The sequence below is a fragment of the Ornithodoros turicata genome, chromosome 7, assembly GCF_037126465.1.
Source record: "Ornithodoros turicata isolate Travis chromosome 7, ASM3712646v1, whole genome shotgun sequence".
NCBI lineage: Eukaryota > Metazoa > Arthropoda > Arachnida > Ixodida > Argasidae > Ornithodoros > Ornithodoros turicata.
The window spans coordinates 14,954,601-14,977,425 of NC_088207.1; the positions used below are offsets into that span (position 1 = coordinate 14,954,601).

General features: G+C 48.1%; 1 protein-coding gene across 1 annotated transcript; it reads right to left on the minus strand.

The window, feature by feature from the left end:
• Nucleotides 1-1,627: 1,627 nt before the first annotated feature.
• On the minus strand, nt 1,628-22,684 carry LOC135399571 (leucine-rich repeat-containing protein egg-6-like). Its single transcript, XM_064631303.1, has 6 exons — nt 22,589-22,684; nt 16,447-16,613; nt 15,708-15,917; nt 10,693-10,994; nt 1,981-2,120; nt 1,628-1,908 (listed from the first exon to the last, which is right to left on the minus strand). Exons 1-6 carry the CDS (start codon nt 22,599-22,601, stop codon nt 1,772-1,774), a joined length of 969 nt encoding a protein of 322 aa, XP_064487373.1. The 5' UTR covers nt 22,602-22,684; the 3' UTR covers nt 1,628-1,771.
• Between the last annotated feature and the right edge of the window lie 141 nt (nt 22,685-22,825).

Here is a 22,825-nt window from a genome sequence, read left to right on the forward strand (position 1 = left end):
AGCTCGTTAAGGGATCCGCAGAGTACGGTTTGGGAAGGTTGGTAGTGTAGGCAATGGAGAAGAATGTGCCCTAGATCTTCTACAGCACCGCAGTGACTGCATTGGGGAGAGTCAACTTGTCTCGAGCGGTAACGCCACTGCGCGGCAAAAACCACATCGAGGCGCATTCGATGAACTAATGCGGCATCTTGACGAGAGGTGTGTCGAGGCATGCCTGAAAGCGAGCGCTGGATCAACTCTGCTCAGCATGGCTAGGGGGAGAATGTCAGCGGTCCACTGGCGGGTAGCCAGGGGAGTCACGAGGCGTCGAAGTACGGAACGACGATCTCCTCCGTCTCCGAGACGAGAGAGTTACTTCTGCCCAGTTCATCCCCTTAGACACCTCAATGGGCTGGAACCCATTGGAGAACCAGCCTGTGCCTCTGTTTCTATACGGCACGAACTGCGGCGGTCTTCGCGACTATGTTGTTTTGCCTTAGGTTCGGCGGCACGCACGTTGGAATCCTCGCGTCGCATTCTCTTGTTTGCGGCCTCGGCTGCACGACAAGCTGGGTCCTCGCGAGTTCTTCACTTCCGTTCGCGTTGTCGTGCCCGCCGCAAATCCTGTGCGTGAGCAGGACTCGGTATCTCTATACATGGCGTCTGAAGCAGAGTCACCAAAGGTCTTTTTACTCAATCGCCACTTTCTTCCACTCCCCTCGGCGCGCCTTTTGTCATCCTTTCCACTTTCCTCCGCTCACTCCTTCCTTCTGCGGACGACGCCGACGCCGCGATCGCGAGAAACAAGGCATTAACAGCTGTCGCTGTAAAAGTATTTAGGTGAGATTACTAAATACTGACCTTTGAAAGTATTTGGAAGATACAAAGCTACTCGCAAAAACATTTAAGATACGCACCTTAAATACTCTATTCAAGTTACTGTACTAATCTGTTCAAGGATAGGGGGAAGCAACAGTCGCGAGAATTTGTGCGCTTTGTGACTGGGACAACTTGGTTCCACAATCGGAAAGCTCCTGCGTGTCCTCCTAAGCCGGCGCCAGCACACTGCTGTTCCGGCGACAGTTTCCGACCCGCAGCAACAGACCGATGCAGCGCGTCACTTCCGCCGTTCGCCTCAAAGATCTGTTCTCCCCTTGAAGTCAGCGAAATAGGTCGGAGCCTATTGTTTTCGGAGCCGAGCGGAAACCGTTGAGTCCTCGACGTTTTCCGTCGCGAAATCGTCGTGTGCGGGTCGGCCTTTAGGCTGTTTGAGCACACGGGATCACATTCGAGTCCGCCATGCTTTCAATATCTTTCGGGAGCAGCCGAAGGAGATCTATTGAAAACAACCCGATCGTCACGCCGAAGCGGTCAGTAGCATTCTCGCGCAGCAAGGATAATTCTAGGTAGAAAGCCATACGAGAGGAGATAATATCAGTCACTCGCTTACTTCACAACGCTACGGGGATTCGCTAATTCTTTTCCGGAATTCTCTATGAGCTATGTACTGTAGCCGGCACGACGCCCAAACGCCACATGATTCTTAAGTCAGTGGTCCCACCGTCACAGTCCCGATGCGTATGTCACTATACACCGCTGGTTTTAAGTGAAAAGGCAGCAGAAAAGAAACTCGTCTCCAAAAAAAACATAAGGACAAACGAAGAGAAAGTTTATTCCACATCCAACCAGCAGACATGATACAAAGCTTGTTCTCAAGTAAAAAAAGCACAAAAAACAACAACGACAAACAAACAAAAACACAGTGGTAAACAACTACAACAGCGTACTAGCGCTAGTACGTCGATATGGCAGGTGGACAACAGTACTCAGATAAGTACATATCGCGCTCGCATGTTGTCACTCTAGCCGTCACTGGAAAGCTGCACTGGGTCTTCATCCAACAGAGAGAAGCGCAGTTAAAACTGTTCCCTGGGACGAAACGGAACATTGAGCAACTATTACGGAAGAGCTGCTTTCATCCCTTGCCATCCTTGCCCTTACCATCGAGCCAGATCTCCTCCAATGACGTCCAGCATCCACCCACTGGTAGGGATTTGAGAAGGTTGTTGGATAAGTCGAGAAATCGCAGCCGAGGCATGCCGTGGAAAGTTCCTTCCTCGACTAGTAGAATGTTGTTGTAGCTGCATTAAAAGTGTGGTACTCTGTTAAAACTTCCATCACGGAAACGCCCCAGAGATGTATGCATGGTAACTAATGTACCGCAAGCTACTTTCACTAGGTCATGGACAAGACTAGATTAGACGAAAGAGAAAAAAACATGGAATTCCGACTGGTTCAGGATTGGCTACCAATATGTACGCGTGGTCCGGGGAAATAGACACGCACAAAAATACACAATGAACAGTAAACCTCGCGGAAATCCAGTGAGACAAAAACCTAGTTAAAGCTAATCAAATGGAGAGATGACATGCTCTGGAAAAGCGAAGACCGCAGACACACACAGTCATGAGTTAAAGAGGCAACAAGTGGAATGATTTCTCTTCACGGTATGAAAAATGTCGTGACTTTGACGCCAACATGAAAGGAACGAGGTTCATCCGTTGCGTCGTTTGTGAATCGTGATTTATGAGCGAAACATAGACATCATAAAGAGAGAGGCTAGAAGAAAAGCTAGGAGAGAGAGAGTAATGGAAGAGAGCAAAGGGGGGGGGGGGAGTACGGATGCGAGACCTCTTTCTAGCGTACAAGCACGGGAAGCTCCGAGATCGATGGTGTGGATTCGGCCACGACCTGTCCCATACCTTTCCACACGTGAAGACCATGACACATGAAGACCGTTGCAAGCCAGCCCTAGCTTGGCTAGCCTCAAGAGAAACAGAAAAGAGAAAGAAAAGAAAGAAGGCCGTGAAGACCAGGCGCATCCGGCGCCTTGGTATCCAATCCAATCGAAGTCGTGATTGCTTCCCGCTGGATCCGTGTGCCACGCCGTGTGCGAAGTGTGTTTGTCTTGTCTGCTCTCATCGTGTGCGCTTCGATTGAGTCATGTCCCATAAGGAACGATGTATCGTACGGGATCGTACGTTTAAACCTTGTGCTACAACATCCGACAACGGCGCACGGAACTCGTAGGAGACACCGTCCGCAACACGCTAGGTCTACCGTATCTATAATGGTGGCTTCCTTGTTGAGATGGACTTCTTCGCTGGCTTGGTTTCTAGTTATTATGAGAGTTCTATGGAGCGAAAGCAACACTAAATACACGATTCCCTTTCCCCTCTTCTGCTCAAGAAGCTTGCAATGCGAAGGGGCCTTGGGTTGGTCTCCTTGAACGATATTTCGCGATGATTGGACAAATTGGACAAAAACAACGTAGTTGACGGGCAGTAGTTTTGCGAGGGGCAGGGGGACTAGTTTTGACACAGTGTGCAGACAGGTCACTCGGCAATAATTAACGCGCCACCAACCACGGCCGCGTCTATAGAGGAAGGGGGGGGGGTGTATACATCTGCCAGCCCTGAGCCCGCCTAAGGAGCGCAAAAGACACTTTTCGGGAAGCAAGAATAAGGTGGGCGCAACTTTCCTTGTGCACCCGGAAGCGAATAGTAGACGCCGGTACTAGCACACCGCCACCAACCAACCAGTCAAGCAGTTTTGACACGGCCAAAGCACCGAGAGGACAAAGGAGGCCTCCCGAAGGAATGCGAAGAAGACCATAACCGAGACCATTGTCTTGGGTACCGCCCTCTTCGCAGTCACGCACTACCTAGTCATCACCATTCTACTCGTGTAAATCATGAAGGGACGTGACATCGTAGGGGTATAGGGGTAGTTTAATGGTGACGGGCGAGTTTTCTTTCCCCTTTCTCCTTTTGCTTTAATTTGTGGCAGGCCGATGCCCTTCTTGAAATGCGACGTCACGAGCAATTTGCCGTCAGCGCCATGTATAGGCTTGCGCTGAGCAACGGTTGGTTGGTACAGTGTTGTTATACCTATTACCTGGGTTTTTTCTTGTGTTTTCCTCAAACGGCTGTCAGACATTTGCCGGAAAAGATCCCTTAGAAGTCTGCCCGGGACGCACATTCCCCCACAGCGTTAGTCGTGACGTTGCCCACGCCCGTGAGGCCAACAATGGTAAGCACTTTCATGAGCACCACCACCAACTGGTAAGCGTCACCGTCCACACGGCAAGCAGTTCCATCATCGTCATCACCACCATCACTGACTTGCCAGCCGTGTGGCGGTATATTTCTCAGAGGTGTACGTCTTCACCAGTAACTGCCTTTTGCCTCACAGCGTCTGGGGTAAACGCGGGAAGAACGCCTAGATAACCAGGGATTTCCCTATACCCCCCCCCACCAGAGGGGTGTACACCCCCTGCATTTTTGCAACCCCCCACCTGAAATTTCTAAGGTGACCCCACCCAGCTCGGCCACCAACACGTTCTGGTAGAGAGTCCGGCGCAGCGAATTACGCCCTGTACTGTCAAACATGGGCTGTAGGACCACAGTCATGCAGATGATCGTACCATGGATTTGCCCAATCTGTGTGCTAGGTATTCATTGAGCTTCGTGAGACAAGGTGCTAGTCTTTTTTCTTTGTCGGTCGTCTGATTATGCATCTTAATGTTGAAATGCCGTTCATAAGTCAGTCTGGCACCGTTTTAAGATTATACTTGTAATCGGTTGTGTAATCTGTGTAGCTGGCCTCTGCCAGATTTCATCCACAAGAATGTCGTAGCTCGAGAGAAATCAGGAAAGAAGACAAACGAACGGTATGTTCACGTCCGGTAGCGGTCTTCGTGTGACGTGAGCCTGGATTGCCGCACATTTGCGGACGTCGTGAACGCGTGAGACCGAGATCGAGGTGATCGATCGCATCGTTGAGATACCAGAAAACGTAACAACGAATTTTTATTTCGAATCGGTGGCTTGCGCTGCTCCGCAAAACAGAAATGGGATGCTACTGACCCTGGGACCACGACAGCGACAATAAATAATTGGATACGAATTTAGTTGAAACATTTTACGCAGCGCAGGCCATCGTAACACAGCATCGTTTTCTTAACTTTAGTTTGGATCCGCACTGCAGCTTTAACAGCACTACCACACGTTCGATAACCTCCATTTTCAGTGCGCTTTATCGGATTAACAATTTACGAAACGCGTCTGCGTATCTGCGTCTGGGTGTCTATAACATTTAGTACAAGAGATGCAGTGCCACTTTTGCCAGGGCACGTGTGCAAACGTTGGTCAAGAGACGAGTGCTCAACCCCTAAGGGGGAGGCGGGGGGGGGGCTGTGTAGCAAACAAACAAACAAAAGAAAAAGAAAAGAAGAAGATAAAGACAAGAAAGAAACGGGCTCAGAGGTATTCGAACTCTAGTGTTTTACATCAAAACATCACAATCTCATCTTTCTTTGCTCGCTTCTGGCTCCTCCGCGACGCTGAGGTGCCTCCCTTTCTGTGCACTCAATTGCACTCAATGTCTTTGTAGGTCACGTTCGCGCTCGCACATGTCGAACTTGGAGTCACTAAATAGGGAGCAGAGTAGCGACACTGAGCCACGCCGGCGAGCGAGACAGCCATCTTGGGTCCGGCGCGGCTGCGTCACCTAGCAACGGTACGGCAACCGCCCCCTTCTCCACCGGTGAACAGCGCGCAGGCGAGCCAGCTCGCAACAGTGGAAACCTTTTTTCGATGGAGGGGACCCAACATGACGACGCGTTCATGGAAGGAGAAACCACGTGACACGATCGGGCCCAATCGCGGACACCGAACGGCGGCTTCCGCGCGGAAAAGGAATGCGATACTCTGTCCACTATTTAGTGACTCTAGTCGAACTTGCCCCACTGGTAGAGAGTAAGGGCGCCGGCCACAGGGGTGGCATCCATTGTATTTCTCCGTATACGAAGGCGTGCTTTGCGAATGCAATGCATCCTGGACAGGTCCTGGTCGCACGTCACAGCAGACGTCAAGGCACACGCGACCTCAAAAGTTGGCGGCGCCCGTGATCGGCGGCCAAACCGTTTGTAAACAATGTGATTGCTGTCTCTGCACGACGTTTCGGATGTCTTTCGACCACGGTAATTATTTTTATCCGATAATCTCGCAGTAGGACGCGCAGTTTTGCACAAAAGGCATTATACTGTTGACGCCTTTCAAAGATGTGATGACAACCGCGCGTTACGATTCACTGAGCCGATGCAATGTAATGAGAAATGGGCTACCATGTTGCGGAACAAACACCGCATAGTTTAGGCTTCCAAAATACGTTCACCTCTTGGCTTTATGACGGAAAGATGTCGGTATGCGGCAGAACGACATGTAAACAAAGTCACATGACCTCAACATGACGTTTTCTATGACGTGCGACCAGGACAAGATGGCAGTTTTGCCAAAAGCACCCGCTTGAGGGTAGTTACAACAATGGCGGGTTTGTGTCACCCCTGTGGCGCCGGCAGTCGAATTTGCCTCCACCGCTAATCATCGTCGGTTGCTTCCGTATAGCGTCTCTCGATCGCTCGGTGCTCGACTTTGGGGTCTTTTTGGTTTCCTCTCGAGTCGCCCTTTCTTCTGATTGCCGTTTCCTTCGATTCTAATCATATTTTAGTTTCATATATATGCCGACCTTCTCGCGAAATTTTCATATTTCAACTTTGCGAATTTCTAAAATTTTGGTTGTTGTTGAGGCGAATATCGCTTGACGGACAGGTAGAACCTCCCAAGTGCTTTCTACGCGTCCGCGAGATGGACGACCCGCAAGGTGCTACCCGTAACCCTACATTTGTGTCTCTCTCGCAGGCGCCCGTCGCACCCACAGATTGCGTCAGCCGCCACAATGACCTTGTTACCTAGAATCTTACACGTGTAAGCTATATGTATTTGGCCACTTCGTTGCTATAGGTTTATTACTCACCGCGTTACCCAGTCATAAAATTCGGCATAACTTCCCCAAGCAGCACAGCCGGCCCGGGGAATCTCGCAATGGGACCGTTGGCTCACAGCTTGCGGATATCGCCAACATTTTCCCGACTGCTTCCCGATAGCTTGAGGGAGGAAAAAAAGAAGAGAGTGAAGATAAATAAAATTCGTTCCCGACCTACTTGCGTCCGCGAAGTAGTACTAGTATCCTCAAACGCTGTACTGTTCGCGGTTTGCCATTACGTGGCAGTTCTGTGCCATGCGGTGAGGTTCTGGCACAGGAAGGCATGCTGCGAGCTTGAGAACATAGAAGTGTGACAGAGTGTACCTGCAGTTTCAACTAATTCATTCATGTTGTTTCGCAGTATCTACATGCGAGCTCATTGACACCTACTGCCTGTCATTACACTGCGAAATACACTCCTTGATATCACAATAAACAATGACGCACGTGCTAACTTGACAATGCGTGAGCGATCTGAAATAAAAAGTACAACGTGTACTGCGTTCTGGAGAACAATTGTGTAGCTTGCCCCACCCCACCCCCCACCCCCGGGACCTCCATCCAGAGACGTGAACGGAGGCAAGATTTAGGTCTCAGTTAAAGCGCTCTTGGTGCGCCTCCTCTGTAGAATGATAGTCAGTCATGGATACACTCCGCTTTACGCTAAAACGGATCCTTTCGATTTCGTGAAGGCAGAGCCACGGGAACTGCATGCGGGAAGGACATCGAGAATTCGCCGCCATAGGACTTGTCACTCAACTGTTAGTCTCTCACGATGGAAATTGATGTTCTGAGGCTGGAACACAGAGGAAAGGACATACACGCAGAGCCTCAAGGGCCTAAGAACAATGAGCGAGGAAGGAAGGAAGACACTTATGGGGTTACCCATCTGCAGGACTTGAACGCGCGCATCCTGTAGAGTACCGATTAAGGGCCTTACCGATTAAGCTACACGCCTCCCCATTGACTTCCTGGGTTGCGTCCTCTGAAGGGACAAACCACAGCCACTCACTCACTCATTGCACTTTCACTCTTACATGTTTTCTCACTCTCACACACACATTCATACGACGGGGCGACGAGAGCGGCATCCGTTGAGGTTAGAGGTTAGCCAGCTGCAGGACTTGAACCCACATCTTCTGGATTACTAGTCCGGGGTTCTACCAAGGCTTTGTGTGTTCGTCCTTTCTTCTGTGTTCCAGCCTCAGAACGTCAGTTTGGGTCGTATGAATGTATGTGAGAGTGAGAGTGGACTGAGTGAGTGAGTGAGTGGCTGTGGTTTGTCCCTTTAGATGACGCGACCTATAGGATGTCATTGGGGAGGCGTGTTAGCTTAGCTCGATTGATAGAGCACTGGACCGGTAATCGGGAAGATGTGGCTTCAAGTCCTGCAGCTGTCTAACCTTTTCCTCGTTCGTCGTTAGTTTATATTGTTATCCCGTCCTGGTTAATAACACTTACCCTTCCACAACATTGTCCTTAGGGCAGTACAGGACTCACATTCCACCTCAGAAATTATTGTTTCATGTTCCCACGTTTTTCGTATCCTTTTCGTGCGAGCAGCCATTGCTATGAGAATGATGTAGGTCGCTTCATCTTCTTCTTCTTCTATGACTGGAGGCAAAAATGTCTTTCGGCGCTCTGATTGGTTGCTATTGGCGTCCGTGAAATGACTGCTGCCAGTGCTGCGCTTTCAGACATATGTCGGCACAGTTCCCCTAGAAGTCGGCCCAGGACGCACATTTCCCCAGGGCGTCAGTCGTGACGTTGCCCACATACGTGAGGCCGACAACGGCAAGCCCTTTCACCATCACCACCACCACCACCAGTGCTGCGTGAAATACCAAGGTGGTGGTGGAAGCGGTGAAAGGGCTCGCCGCTGTCGGCCTCACATAGGTGGGCAACGTCACGACTCACACCCTGGGGGAATGTGCGTCCTGGGCCGACTTCTAAGGGAACTGCGCCGACATATGTCTGAAAGCGTCTGAGGAAAACCCAGGAAAAACCCCAGACAGCACAGCCGACTCAGGGATTCGAACCCTGGTACCCCTCAGTCTCGTGAAATACCAAGCCAGCTCTGACGTACTGAACTACGCGCTACGAGCAGCTGTGATGTACGAAATTTTGCGCTGCGCGTAAAAACGTAGCTCATGCATGAAGTACGCACCATGCCGGCCGGCCTCAACGTTTGCTGCCAAATCGTGTACGACTTAGTAGATGGTAGCGTCGTGGTTCGTATCAAGCAGAACAGTGCGAAGGAAGAGAGAAGCGTCAACCCTCAACCCACGAGAGTCAAGAATGCAAGTCAAACCTCGACGGTGCCTCATTGAGGACCCTCATAAGGAATTCGAAATTCTCAGTGGATATAGGATTCCGCGATTCCTAGATTTCGCGGATGCACACCCTCCGTTTCCTGTTAGTGATGTAGCCGCCTTCTTAGTCTTTCTTAGCAGCTCGAGCTGTTGACCTGTATGGGCGCGTTAACGCATTAAGCCTGGCGGAATTGCCATGGCTATGGTGTACGTATAGGCCATGCGAAGCGCCAAATCGCTATTTTCATGAAATGCTCGAAAGTGAGAAATACGTAACCATGACAGCGAAGAGAGACTTGAAAAGCGCAAAGAGCCAATTGGTCTCTCAGCAACACTCTTTAAAAAAAAAGGTGTACTTTAAATCCTTTTTTTTTGCCACATATATAACACCATTTTGGAGAGTACAATTACGCTCAAAAGGGTGTCTCCTCACTCCCTCAAGGGAGTAGCATAACACCTTCTCCCTGCCGGGGAGTAATATTACTCTCCAGTAGGGAGAAAGGGGTTATGCTACTCTCTTGAGGGAGTGAGGAGACACCCTTTTGAGTGTAATTGTACTCTCCAAAAGGGTGTCATATATGTGGCAAAAAAAGGAGTTAAAGTACACCCTTTTTTTAAGAGTGAAAAGGATGTGTCCTGTTTTCTCCCTCACATTTACTTGTTTTGTATGTCCCTACTGTCGCCATCCCTGCGGCAACGCGAATCCATACACTGTTAAAACAGATCTTCACCACATAGCACGCTCCTAGCCAACCATCATTCCGAATAATATCATTCTGCACTCTTAGAAATGAACTTCACCGCATAGCACGCTCCTAGCCAACCATCATTGCGAATGATATCGTTATCTGCCCTGATTTGCTGAAAATGGGAGGCGTACGCCTTTTATGTGACAATTATGAACAGCATAAGTGTCACAAAAAAGGCGTACGCCTCCCGTTTTCAGCAAATCAGGCCAGATAACGATATCACTCGAGATCATGGTTGGCTAGGACCGTGCTATGCGGTGAAGTTCATTTTTAAGAGTGTGTGTCCTGATTTGTTCAAAACACGGGGGAGGTGCCTATCTGGGACAAGATAAGCTGTCCCAGATAGGCGCCTCCTCCCATTTTCAACAAATCAATATACAGAATGATATCATTCGGAATGATGGTTGGCTAGGAGCGTGCTATGTGGTGAAGTTCTGTTTTAACAGTGTAGCATCTGCTCTCCTACACTCTTAAAAATGAACTTCACCACATAGCACGCTCCTAGCCAACCACCATCACGAATGACAACGTTCTCGCCCCTGATTTGTTGAAAACAGGAGGAGGAGCCTATTTTGTGCCGTGCCCATTATGCACGGCACAAAATAGGCTCCTCCTCCTGTTTTCAACAAATCTAGGGCGAGAACATTGTCATTCGGGGTGATGGTTGGCTAGGAACGTGCTATGTGGTGAAGTTCATTTTTAAGAGTGTATATGAACAGCATGGTGTGTATATGAACATTTCCGTGGTTGCAGGCATCGTGTCATACCTGAGGTCTACGAACTCCAGTTCCTCAGCAGTGATGGGAAAGAGGTTTCGAGAAATAGCTGATAGCACGTTCTTCCTGATGCACATTCGGCGCAGGTGAACGAGCATCTTGAATGCCGCAGCCCCGTACCAAAACACCTTTCCGTTATCGATGAGCAGCTCGCGAAGCTCAGGTGCGAATATGTCGAACAGGCTTTCGCCGATTCTGTACAGGGAACTGTCCCTGACGGCGATGCTGTACAAATTTGTGAAGGTGCCTAAAAGATGCCATTTCCACTGGAACAGTAGATTGCAGTTTACTATCTGAAAAACAGAAAGGGAAAGGAGCACAGTGGTATGAATATTTGCCAGACTGCTGTAGATAAATTGAGGAGGGCTGTAGTTTATACGCGCATAATGCTGTAAGGAAATTGCATCATCAAAAGTGAAGGAAACACAACAGGTCCATGTGTCGCTGCCCTGCTAGAAATGGCCTCGAAAATCTCATTGAATTCAATTGGATATCATGCAGACAAATACCATTGAAAATCGACAGAAACACATAAATTCTAATTCCCCATTGATGATTTCGAACAAAGATTATATTGAAAACAACTGGTATTTTAATACGTCTCAATGACAAAGATTAACATAATAACACAAATACATAGTAAAACCCAAAGAAACCCGCTTGAAATCTTGAAAGAAATCTTGTTTTGCCCTGAGCCAATGTGCTGCTGCAAGGAATTTCCCCTTCAAGTCGCCCTGAAATTCCGTGCTTTGTGCCAACGGCATGTTACGTGTTTTGATGCCAACCTCACACTGACATGCTGTTGTAGCAGCGTTTTTTGGGACCGTATTTCTTGCAGGGAAGCTCGTATAGGAGGCGGCAGGCAAGAGAGACAAAAGGCATTTCTCACGATGTGGTGAAGACACATTCTGGCCGAAGTTTGATGGCGTTATTGTTACGCAACACACACACACACATAAATGGGATGATGATGTGGTGGGTCATTCTCCGCTGTTATGGCGCAAGAAAGGCAAATTGGACGGGAAATCGCGAGTCACCAGGTGTACGAAACACAAAAGCATATGATCCCCGAGGAGCTGGGTGGTTCAGGAAATTTTGTCGTCGTCGCAGTTCGTTGTTCGGACTTTGCAAATACGTGCCCCATGCGTTTACTCGTTGTGGATTACGGCAATGTGTGTTGATGATGGAAAGTACGCTTTGAAAGCCATCGAAGCGCTGAATCAAGTTTTTATTGCGACTATTCACACTTCCGCAAGGCACCTGAAATAACTTTCAGCTTCGATATATGCGATATTTTCACATCTACTGTATTGTCATATGTAACAATAGATTTTCACGCAGAAACCGCACCGAGTGTAATTCCTTTTTGCACCCAAGACATCCTTTCTGCTCATCAGTACGGCTTCGAATGTCACTACACCCTAAAAAAAAATTGACAGTTGGTAACGGTTTCACTGCATTTCATGTTGGTATCTTCCCATCAGCGTTCATAATGCCTGCGAGATCAGAGGTAAAAGCGTAAAAAGAACGGGAATGGCTGACACATCGACAACTTAACTTAAAAAAAAACGCTAAGATCCTGAAGACAAAGTGCAAATTGCTTGAGGTGCGCGGCCGACGACCTCACACACCGACGTTTCATAATAGACTGATAACTCCGCTGGCGACTGGCGGAAACGCTTCCACTTATACGTGCTGTGCAATGTTGCACGGATTGCAAAAACAATAGCTTCAAGTAGAAATGGCAATACGAAGTTAAAACGGCATCTGTACATTTGTTGAACTATTCACGAACATTTGAAATGACGCGAACTATTTTACAACGCGGACAAGGGAACACGTCTTTCGGCGTGCTAGAGATAGTCAAACAAATCGCTCCCCTTGGCGACATCGGCATATTCCGGGCAGGCAAAAACTGCCTATCTTCAACAGTAAGGGGAAACATGTTAATTGGTATTCTCTTTGTTTGGTTTCAGTAAATTGTTTTATGAGTGATCTACAAGTTCCCTTCCGTTGTGGTCAGGAATTTTTGTTGGACTAGTCAGTGCCAGCAGACCAGTCATGGAAAAGTCAGGATAAATTTGAAGGTTACACTTTTGTAGACACCCTGATATGTAGTTGCTTGTTGATTTTTTTTTGTTACTTACTTGGTGCGTTTTTTGAACAAATTTTCATTTTATATAATCCACTACGCTCCAGTGTCAATATTTCAACTTTTTTCAAAATACGAACTTTACATACAATGCGTATTCTGGATTCTCATTTGTTCCAATTGCACCAATTCCTTCATTCAATCGGTTCCTCATTTTCTGCAGGGACGTGCAGCGGTCCTTCCAGACAATCATCGTGTCTTCCAGAATCATCGTGTCTCATTGGCTCCCATCATGCAAATTCCTATTCTCATTCTCATTGATTCATTCTCATGCAATTCTCATTGATACCGATTATGCCAATTCCTTCAGTTGGCTTCTCATTCCTTGTATTGGTGCAGTCTGTATCACACAACATGTTGGATCTTTTTAAATAGATTGGAAATTAGCGTTCCTCGTTGATAACCGTTAAAAAAATCATTGAATTGGTTTCTTAGTCCCTGGTTGCGGTCTTCGCAAACACAACATGGCGGAGCACGATGTCGCGAAGGCAGCTGGTCTGAAAAACTCCCAATTGCCTCAATACTGGGCTTGTACACATTCAAGGAATAGACCTCTCCCTGTTTGTAAACAAATGACGTCATAGTGTTCGGCAGCGCCACGAGCTTGGTAGAGTTGAACTACGCTCGGAGCTAGAGGCGAACAAGGTCGCGCCGAAAGCCACGGTTTTGAGCACAGGGGTGACACAACCCCGCCATTGTTGTAACTACCCTCAAGCGGGTGCTTTTGGCAAAACTGCCATCTTGTCCTGGTCGCACGTCATAGAAAACGTCATTTTGAGGTCATGTGACTTTGTTTACATGTCGTTTTGCCGCTTACCGACATATTTTCGCCGTCATAACACCAAGGGATAAACGTATTTTGCCAGCGTAAACTATGCGGTGCTTCTTCCGCAACATGGTAGCCCGTTTCAGCTTAGTTTAAGTACATCGCATCGGTTCGGTAAGTCTTAACGCGCGGTCGTCATCATATCTTTGGAAGTTGTCAACAATACGAGGCTTTATGTGTAAAACTGCCCGTTTTATTGCGAGATTATCGGATAAAAATAATCACCGTGATCGAAAAACATCCAAAACGTCGTCCAGAAACAACAACCGCATTGTTTACAAACGGTTTGGCCACCGATCACGGGCGCCGCCATCTTTAAGGTCACGTGCGCCTTGACGTTTGCTGTGACGTGCGACCAGGACCTGTCCAGGATGCATTGCGTTCGCCCAGCACGCTTTCGTCTACGGAGCAATACATTGGATGCCACCCCTGTGGTTTTGAGGGGATTATGAAGGTCGCTGAAAATGACGCGGCTTTCGGTCCTCCTTTTCTTTAAATATAGGAAGCAATGAACAAGTGCCCATTCGTGGAACCCAGCCCTCCCATTCTGATTTGTTTCGGTTTCAGTCTGTCTACCAACGCCATGATGACGTTTCTCGGGCAGAGGTTTATTGACCGTCTGATGTCTCATTAGTGTACGCTGCGTACGTAAGGGATAGCGTGGTTGTTCTGGACACTGCGCTTTATGTTTTGCGCATGCGCAGAACCACCGACGCAATCCCTTACGTACGCAAAGGCGATATAGCGCATACGATGCACTAAAACTCTCTATTGAATCTCATTCCACTCTAAAAACAGAACTTCACTGCGTAGCACGCTCTGCGTCAACGATTGCTAGGAATGATGGGGTTATCGGAGAGTCATGGAGGCGTACGCCCCACACTCTCTTTCGAATCAGAGGCGATAACCTTATCATTCGGGTCAACGGATGCATGGTGCAGAGCGTGCTATGCGGTGAAGTTCTCTATTTAGAGTGTGGAATGGCCTAAAGAATTCAATGAGACCATGCCTTCTATTTCCAGCAGGGAAGTAGTAAATATACCACGATGGTATACGCACAACTGCATGGCCGCCGACCCAGTGCATGGAAATGAACTCCCTGTACAGGTCAACAGGTGACAAGGCATTTTCTTCAGGAATTGAATTTTCACCATCTTTTGCTGCCAGGGATAAGAAGGTACAGGAGCCGCACGCGGCTCATATCTCCCCCCCCCCCCAATACAGTTTTTTGTCCCCTTCGCAATCCCATTCAGAACGATTTGTCTGCATCAGTTACCATTATTCTCGAGGCGAACAATGTTCAACCAGTGATGACAGATGCCACGGACGAGTACAGCTACCCACCACAAGCTAATTTCATTTCGTCTTTATTTTCTACGTAGCACCCTTTTGCTGCGTGTACAGCTTGGGACAAAAGTTTACGGAACACGTCACTGGCGTATTCCTTCATCCGAGCGGCCCCCTCTTAGCTGTAAGGAAGACGTCGAATAAGAAACGGGTGACCGGCTGTGTTATCCACCTCCCAGTATGTGTGTCCGCTCGTGTTTGCTGCCAGGGCGTCTCTCCAATGGAAAAATATGACACCCTAGTGTTCCGTAAACTTTTGTCCCAAGCTGTACCGATGGGTTCAGCATTCGTAACGCGAGCCGCCGAACCAGAACCGAAGACGTGAAGTTTGTGTTTGTTGGCTCGCTTCGCTGAACAGATACAAACTGTCATGAACGCGTTTTGAAATGAAAACGCAGTTAATATCCCGCAACAAATATTCGTTACCACTTCAGTTCAGCGACATGGAGTTCAGCCATGAGGACAATCCTGGTACCATGTTCCCTGACGTACCGTACACGAACCGTACGTTCGCGTTGTAGCTCGGTAGGACACATGGGCGTGCAGGCTGCCACACAGTTGTTATGAACACTCGTCGGTTGTCCGTCCATAGGTACGGCAATATTTACCTATCCAACAAAAATCGTAGGGGCACGACACTGAATCAGTTGCACTGCCTTCACTTGCGATTGGAATAGTTACCGTAAGTTCTTTCAACGAAACATTCAACGAGCGGAACGAAACTCCTTCAGCACCATCAGGAGCAGCCAAGGCAGAAACGTCAACCTTCTTCAGGACGACCTCCTGTGCTTGCGAGATCTCTTGAAAGACTTCGTTGGGAAGCATAATTGCCGTGAAGCGGTGCAGTTCGAATGTCGTCACGAGTTGTCCTATTGCTGTCCTTTTGGCACTCTGTAAAGTTGAACGCGTAATAAGGATCACGTTGGGATTACGAGATAGCTGAATTTTGATACCAAGGAACCTCAGCAGCCATTCAACGGAAATCCTTTTGTTAAATAAAGTGCACCTTGGATGCGTACATTTGTAGGCTCGTACTATGTGCATTTGCCTGTGTCTGTTTTCTCTCTCTCTCTCTCTCTCTCACTTGTTTGCCACGCTTATCCTTAGCCTTTTCGGGGGGAAGATAGTTCCGAGAGGAAATAATAGCGTGAAAGATTTTGCACATGAACTACTTTTACCAGTACCACCTTGAAATGTAGCGGTACCGGCACTCCATTACTGAGAAATAGTAGCGAACGTGCATGCTGGCAGCGATACTGGTAGGCACGCTACGTGCAAGACAGCACTAAGCAAGCAAAGAGCGATTGTTTTGCTGAAGCCGCATGCGCGCAGTCTTACAAGGAATATTGTACGCGTTAATGAAGCATTCGCGTTATGGAGCTGAAGTTTCACTCAATGAGTAAAAAAAAACAGAACGCACATTGATGAGGTCATTTGAAGTTTGGAAGCCCCTGCATATCATTCTTATGCCCTCGAAGTCGGGTGTGGTGAAGCAGCCTTGGGGAGCTAGGTCAACACACGGTCGCTGGCAGGATGCGCTGGTGGGCGTAAGGAGCGACACGCACAGCCACAGCATGAAAAGACAACCTGCGGTATACATGGAGACAATCTATTGTCAGACGTACTGGGAGAGAGAGGTATTAATTGTTGACAGATATGTTGCAGTTCAGAATATGTGAAATGTGTCTATGACACCACACAAGTACAATAATGCGGTGTAGGTGTAAGACCGGGTCGCATAGCTGCAATTTTAGCTGCAGCGCCAGAGCACCAGCGGCGCAGCGGCAGCTACAGGAGCGGTCTCATAGCTTTTGGCAGCAGCGCCGGAGCGCCGAAGCGGCCGAGATTCACCAGGCGTTCCCGGATCCAAGAATTCGGTTGCTCTGGCGTTCGTCTTTCCAGCCAATCAGACATGGAGGAAGGAAACACAGGAGCGGCCCTTCCATGTGTTTGCCATGGGGACGAGCGTGCCAGCTTCGCATTGCATTCTGGGATGCTCCTGTCTACCATGTGATCGCTCACCTGACCCCAAGAGCATGCGCAGGCCGGCTGCCTAAGCAGACGACGGGAGCCATGAATGCAGCTCAGATATCTGCACTGTGATGGACGCCGCGCGTCCAGTTTTATTTGTGTATGATCGGAGGTTTGCTCTTGGTTTACCCTTCTGGTACAAGACCGGTCAGGGTCTGCAGGACAAGCATGCAGGACTACAAACCTCATTCGTGGCAGCGACGTTTGGGTGACGGCGTGGCCACGTTTTGTGTTTGTTGCTGAAGTGGTAAAGCATGCCAGTAATCAAATTTGTACAACAATGAAGGAAATCAGATGAATCTGCAACTGTAGCACAGCACCAGCTTGCAAACAAACGATTCAAGATGACTCTGTCACAGACAGGAGTACGAAACAACCGATCAAGTACGTACTTACGAATGAAACGTTATTCCCGTGACAGAGCTGCTTTCGGTTGAACGACAGCCGTAACCGCGGTAAGCACACGTTACCAAAACGTTGTTTCCGCAATGGTGCTCACATTTTAAGAGTAAATGACCTTAGAAAAGCACGGAAAGCAGCTCGAGCATCATAGCGTTGCTAAACCGAAACGTTACAGAGGATCACGTGGTGGACAGGAAGTAATGGCGGTTTTGAAAGGAGCGACCGCCAGAGGGGTCCCACGGAAATCTGTTCGAAACGGCCGCTCCTGTGTTTCCTTCCTCCATGCAATCAGATGTAGGCGTATTGGGCTCGTCGAGCTTAGCGTTGGTGACATCGGTGGAAATGGATTTGTCTTGTCGTTGCACTGCGAATAACGCATGGCTTCAAGAGGGGGAGCCGTTTGACGACAGGCAACCGATCTTCTCATGAGATCTGCACTTCTGGTCATACTTGTAAAGAACCTCGTAGTCCTTGCTTTGCCTCGAGTGCATATCATAAACCACCATGAAATCCCCTGTTGTGATCTCAGCCCCTTGCAAGTTGTATAGTCTTTGGCCTAAGGTGAACAAGCGACAAAAAAGACAGGTGTGTAACACCAAACACAAAAACAGGTGGGTTGATTGCCGACAGTGTGTGGTTTATAGTATTCCGTTATCCCGTGGAAGAGTGTACATCGGCCAGACGGGCAGGTGTATCAATACTAGGTTACGTGAGCACGCGACGTTGTTGAAAGGGATGCCACCGTTGGGTCACTTGGCATTCCATTGTGATAGATGCGGACGCTCGCCTGCCTTTGATAAAACTTCAATAGAAATTAATCTCCGATCGCAGCAGGATCGAGAGATATATGAAGCATTTATGATAGAGGAAAAAGGGGAAAAATGTGTCAGCGCTCACTCTATCGCCCTCATACAGGAGGAATTGTGGTACCTAAAAAATAGGTAGGATACATAGGGGAACGTGTACCTACTCTGGTATTTAAGAGTGTATGTGTATTCAACAGTAAAGTAGTCGTGAGTTGCAGTTCGTCCTGTTTTGTGTCTGCCTTTTGTCTCTGTTTGTGGCTGAGGCGGTGTGAATTCACCATGAAATCCTTTCTCGAGGTCGTAGAGCACCGCCCTTTCAATTCGGGAGCTGTAAGCTTCTGTCTATCGGTGGATTAGCGCTTTGCCAGTCCCTTGACTTGGGCATATGTCGTAACTACCTAGTCGCGTTTGTAGCCGTCGCTTGTAACCACATTTATTTCATCAATGCGTACATGAATTGCTTATGATCGAGGATTGCAGGGCAGTCAGTCATATCAAACGCATGTGACAAGGTGATGTTCACATTACAGCCCTGCATCGGCTTGGGCCCCCGACCCGACCCGCGGGCCGGGCTGGGCTTGTTATTGGCTTTGTGCTCTAAGATACACGAATTATGACGAAATACGCCAACTCCGCTGGCCAGGCCGGGCCCGGGCCGACAAACGTCTTTCCGAGAATGAGGCTTGGCCGGGTCACGCAGCTAATTCCACACAATGGAGGACTATTTGTTCATATCATCACACGCGTGCGACATTCTTGTGCATATATTTGCAAAGACTAACAAAGAGCACTGCATTATAGCGTACGATTCGATCCTCTAGAGCAGCGTTTCTCAACTGGGGTTTCGCGAGCCTTGTCCTGATGTTCCGCGAACAGCGCGACTGAATCCGACAATATCTCCGTGCCACGCTTTTGCTTTTCTCTTATGTTTCGGAAGCCTTACAAGCACTAAGAAAGTCGGAGCTATTCGGGAGAAACATCGGAGCTTCTGTTTTGCCTGTATGGATTTAGGCTTTACAAGCATCAGTGGCCACCCACAACGAATTATCTGCGTGGAAGTATTGTGAAACAGTTGAATATGTTCGATAAACATCAAGCGACATCTTGCGATAAAAAACGATAAAAAATTAAATGAAGTACAACTACGCAGTTAAATTATCAGCTATACAGAACAAACATTTGCTAGCCGTACGACGTCTATAGTTCACCTCACCCACCTCCCCAAGCAGCACACAATATTGGGCCCATATTGGCTGGTCATTGGTGATACAGGTCCAATATGGGACCCGCTTTGCCAAGATTTTCCCCATATTGGCTGAAAATGGGCAATATGGGCCCCATATTGCCCAGTTTGAGCCAATATTGTGAAAATCCTGGCGATATGGGCCCCATATTGCCCGCGTACACCCCACATTGACTGAAAATACAGAAAATGGTACGATCTACACAGTTACCGCAGTGCCATGGGTTCCTCGTCGTGACACGATCACGTGTTCCCTCGAATAACATAAGTTAAGAACCACTGCTCTATGACATTCTCAAAGCCACTTCACATTTCTCCTGACTCCACGACCATCACCACCACGTTCCTGACTCCAGACGTATTTCACAATCACGTTCGGAAAGCTTGGTGAGAGGGGTAGGGATTGGGAGAAGGAGTTTATCGATAGCATCCTCTACGTCCGCAAAAACTTGCTGTGCAAAAAAAGCTGTGTAACGACAGCCCCCTTGCAGGCTTGCGTTCTGGATTTAATTTTGTGTCGTGCTGATGCGATGCTAAACCGCCAGCACTTGTATGTCTGCGGCCTTGTTTTCTCTTCTTATAAATTTACTGATTTACTGATGAATTTGTTTGATAAGCCCTAGAAACGCGTACGTCACGGCAGGGAATACTGGGCCGAGATCTACTCGCTGAGCCACCGGGAGAGGCCGGGCTCTATTCGTTAACTACTCACTTGTCTCACTGTCACTTGACTCACTTGTCACTTGTCACGATCTCGCCGGCCCTGCGTGTAATTCCATTCGCTAAATCATGTTTTAAAACAACAATGTGAAGCGGTCATTGCTTGTATTTGAAAAGATATCTGACATGTTCATTTGTTCTGAAACGTGCATATATCTTAAATTTGTACTTCCACGTCTACCCAACGTTACCCCCCCCCCAACACACACAAACACACGTCAGTTGTGAAAATACAGATGGAGTACAAAAAATATATATATATATCTATACAGTGATAACACGAACTACGCCTGTACCTTCCTTTGTGTCGGATGGCACAATTTGAACGCAAGGCAATCCTGCTCATCGTACAATTGTGAGCTCCTGAGTCAAGCACTCCCACAGCGATCGTCTTACAGCCGAACCTGCTCATGGAGCTGTTACGCTCGGCTATGCCTACATCTCCATGAAGCCATAGTGTCGTCACCATTATCACGTCACGTGGTTGTTCCTGGCAGGACGTCCAGGGATTCGTTTTCGGTGCATCATCGAAAGCAGTTCTGGAGTCGTAGCTCCATGGAAGAGCCTCCTCGTCTCTCCGTTTTATCTACTCAACTTGGCTCTCCGGGCGTATATGAAAGCCCCGTCCAGAAGCTGAGGGATTGGAAGCTCCAAGTGATATCTGCGAAGGCTGTATAATAACGAACAGCCCACGTTCCAGCCACACCGAGATGGTGGCCGCGTGAGACACCTGGTGGTCACAGGGAGTGGTACAGCTTGGGACAAAAGTTTACGGAACACTGGGCTGTCGCATTTCTTCAATGGAGCGACAACCTATCAGCAAACAAGAGTGGACACGCATGCTGAGAGATGGATGGAATTGCGGACCACCCGTTTCTTATTCGATCTCTTCCTGATATCTGGCAGGGGGCAGTTCCGATGAAGAAATACACAGGTGCCGTGTTCCGTAAACTTTTGTCCCAAGCTGTACGTGCAGCTGGGCTCAACCTTTTCTGCTGTTGGAAGCCTACGAACGTGATCTTCGCTGTGTTCATAACCGTGCTGCTTAATTAGTGAAAGTTAGTGTGCAAGGCCGCGACAGCGGTGTCCAGAGGCTGGTATGGCCGTGCTGTGCGACCGGCGAAGTAAATTGCTTTGAGGGCGGTGTTCACTGTCGTAACCGTAAAGGTGTAACGTTCGATGTCCATGTTGATGCCGATGTTCGGGTTCCATCGCAGAACCATTGTTGAGCCTAGTGGTGAGCTCATTTGCTCCATAAACCATTTGCAATAGTTCCTTCAGGTATGAAACAACAATTGTGTAGGGGGGTATAAATCCACCGTATGCTGACAACAAATAAACAAAACACTCGTTTACAGGGCCGGTACGCATTTGGCGCGCCACATAGGGACGTTGCTGTTACAAACCAAATTTTGATTCGACAACAGTGATGTTCCTATGGGAAGTTATCCCACGGCAGGCCGTTCAATTCACCAACATAACAAACGTAGATGAGCAATGCGCTGGATGCCCAACGGCAGCAGTGACTGATCAGCAGGTTCCGTTGCCCAACTGTCGTATGTGGTACGGGCAACCTGCTTTTATGTGCGGGCGTGGACAGGGATGCTGTTTATCGAATGTTTTTTTAGAGTTTCATTCAAACCAAAGCTGATGATGATGATGATGATGATTGGGAGTTTAATGGCGCATTGACAACAAAGTCAAACCAAAGCGTCTTTTGTTGTTCCGTCAGTCAGTCAGTGTAATAAAAGGTTGACAGCTGCGACAGGTCCTGTGAATTCGTATGTTTGTTGTCGTCCAGTTATGTTTTTGCTTGAGCCGTGACATTTCTAGTGGCTGATAATGTCTGCATATATACTGCGTGCGACACAGTTGTCTGAGATCAGCAGACCGTGCTTTGTCCCATCTCAAACCTCCAGGTGTTGTGATATTATTTATTTCGAGCAACAAACACGTGCACCATGTGGTCCACCTTTAAGTACAATATTGGCACAGCATTTTCGAAGGCAACCAAGCAAACACGGGTTGCATAACTACTTTTTTCTATAATCAAACTCAAACTCAACTACTGACAGGCTATTTCAGATAATCGTGTTGCGAGCACCACACTGCATTCCACCGCCTTGGTGCGCGTAAAGCATAGGACATTGGAAATTCCGTTAATTTTCGGTATTGCGCGTCAGCAGCACGGGACAGCACGTTACTTATAATCAAGGGACCTTTTTCTTTCTTCTATGCAACTCTTCAATGACACGCCTTCTACATATTTCTTCAGTTTCCTTTCTCGACAGTTACACGTAAGAAGACAAAGAAAAGAGATCCTATTCCAATTTAAAAGATCCGTAAAGAGGGCTACTCACATATGAATGACATGTTGTAGAGCGTGCATACGTGCGTCGAATAAAGGGGAAAGTGGACAAGGGCACAAGTATGATATATGGCAGACACGGTATTGAGCACGTTGCTAAGATACGCAGAATACTGATATCACGGGCTGGAATTGTAGCGTCTGGCGTGGCGACGTTGCGGAAACCTAGATAGAATAGAAACATCCACAATCAGTTTCTTATCCAATTTCTCAGTTTTGCAATAGTGTC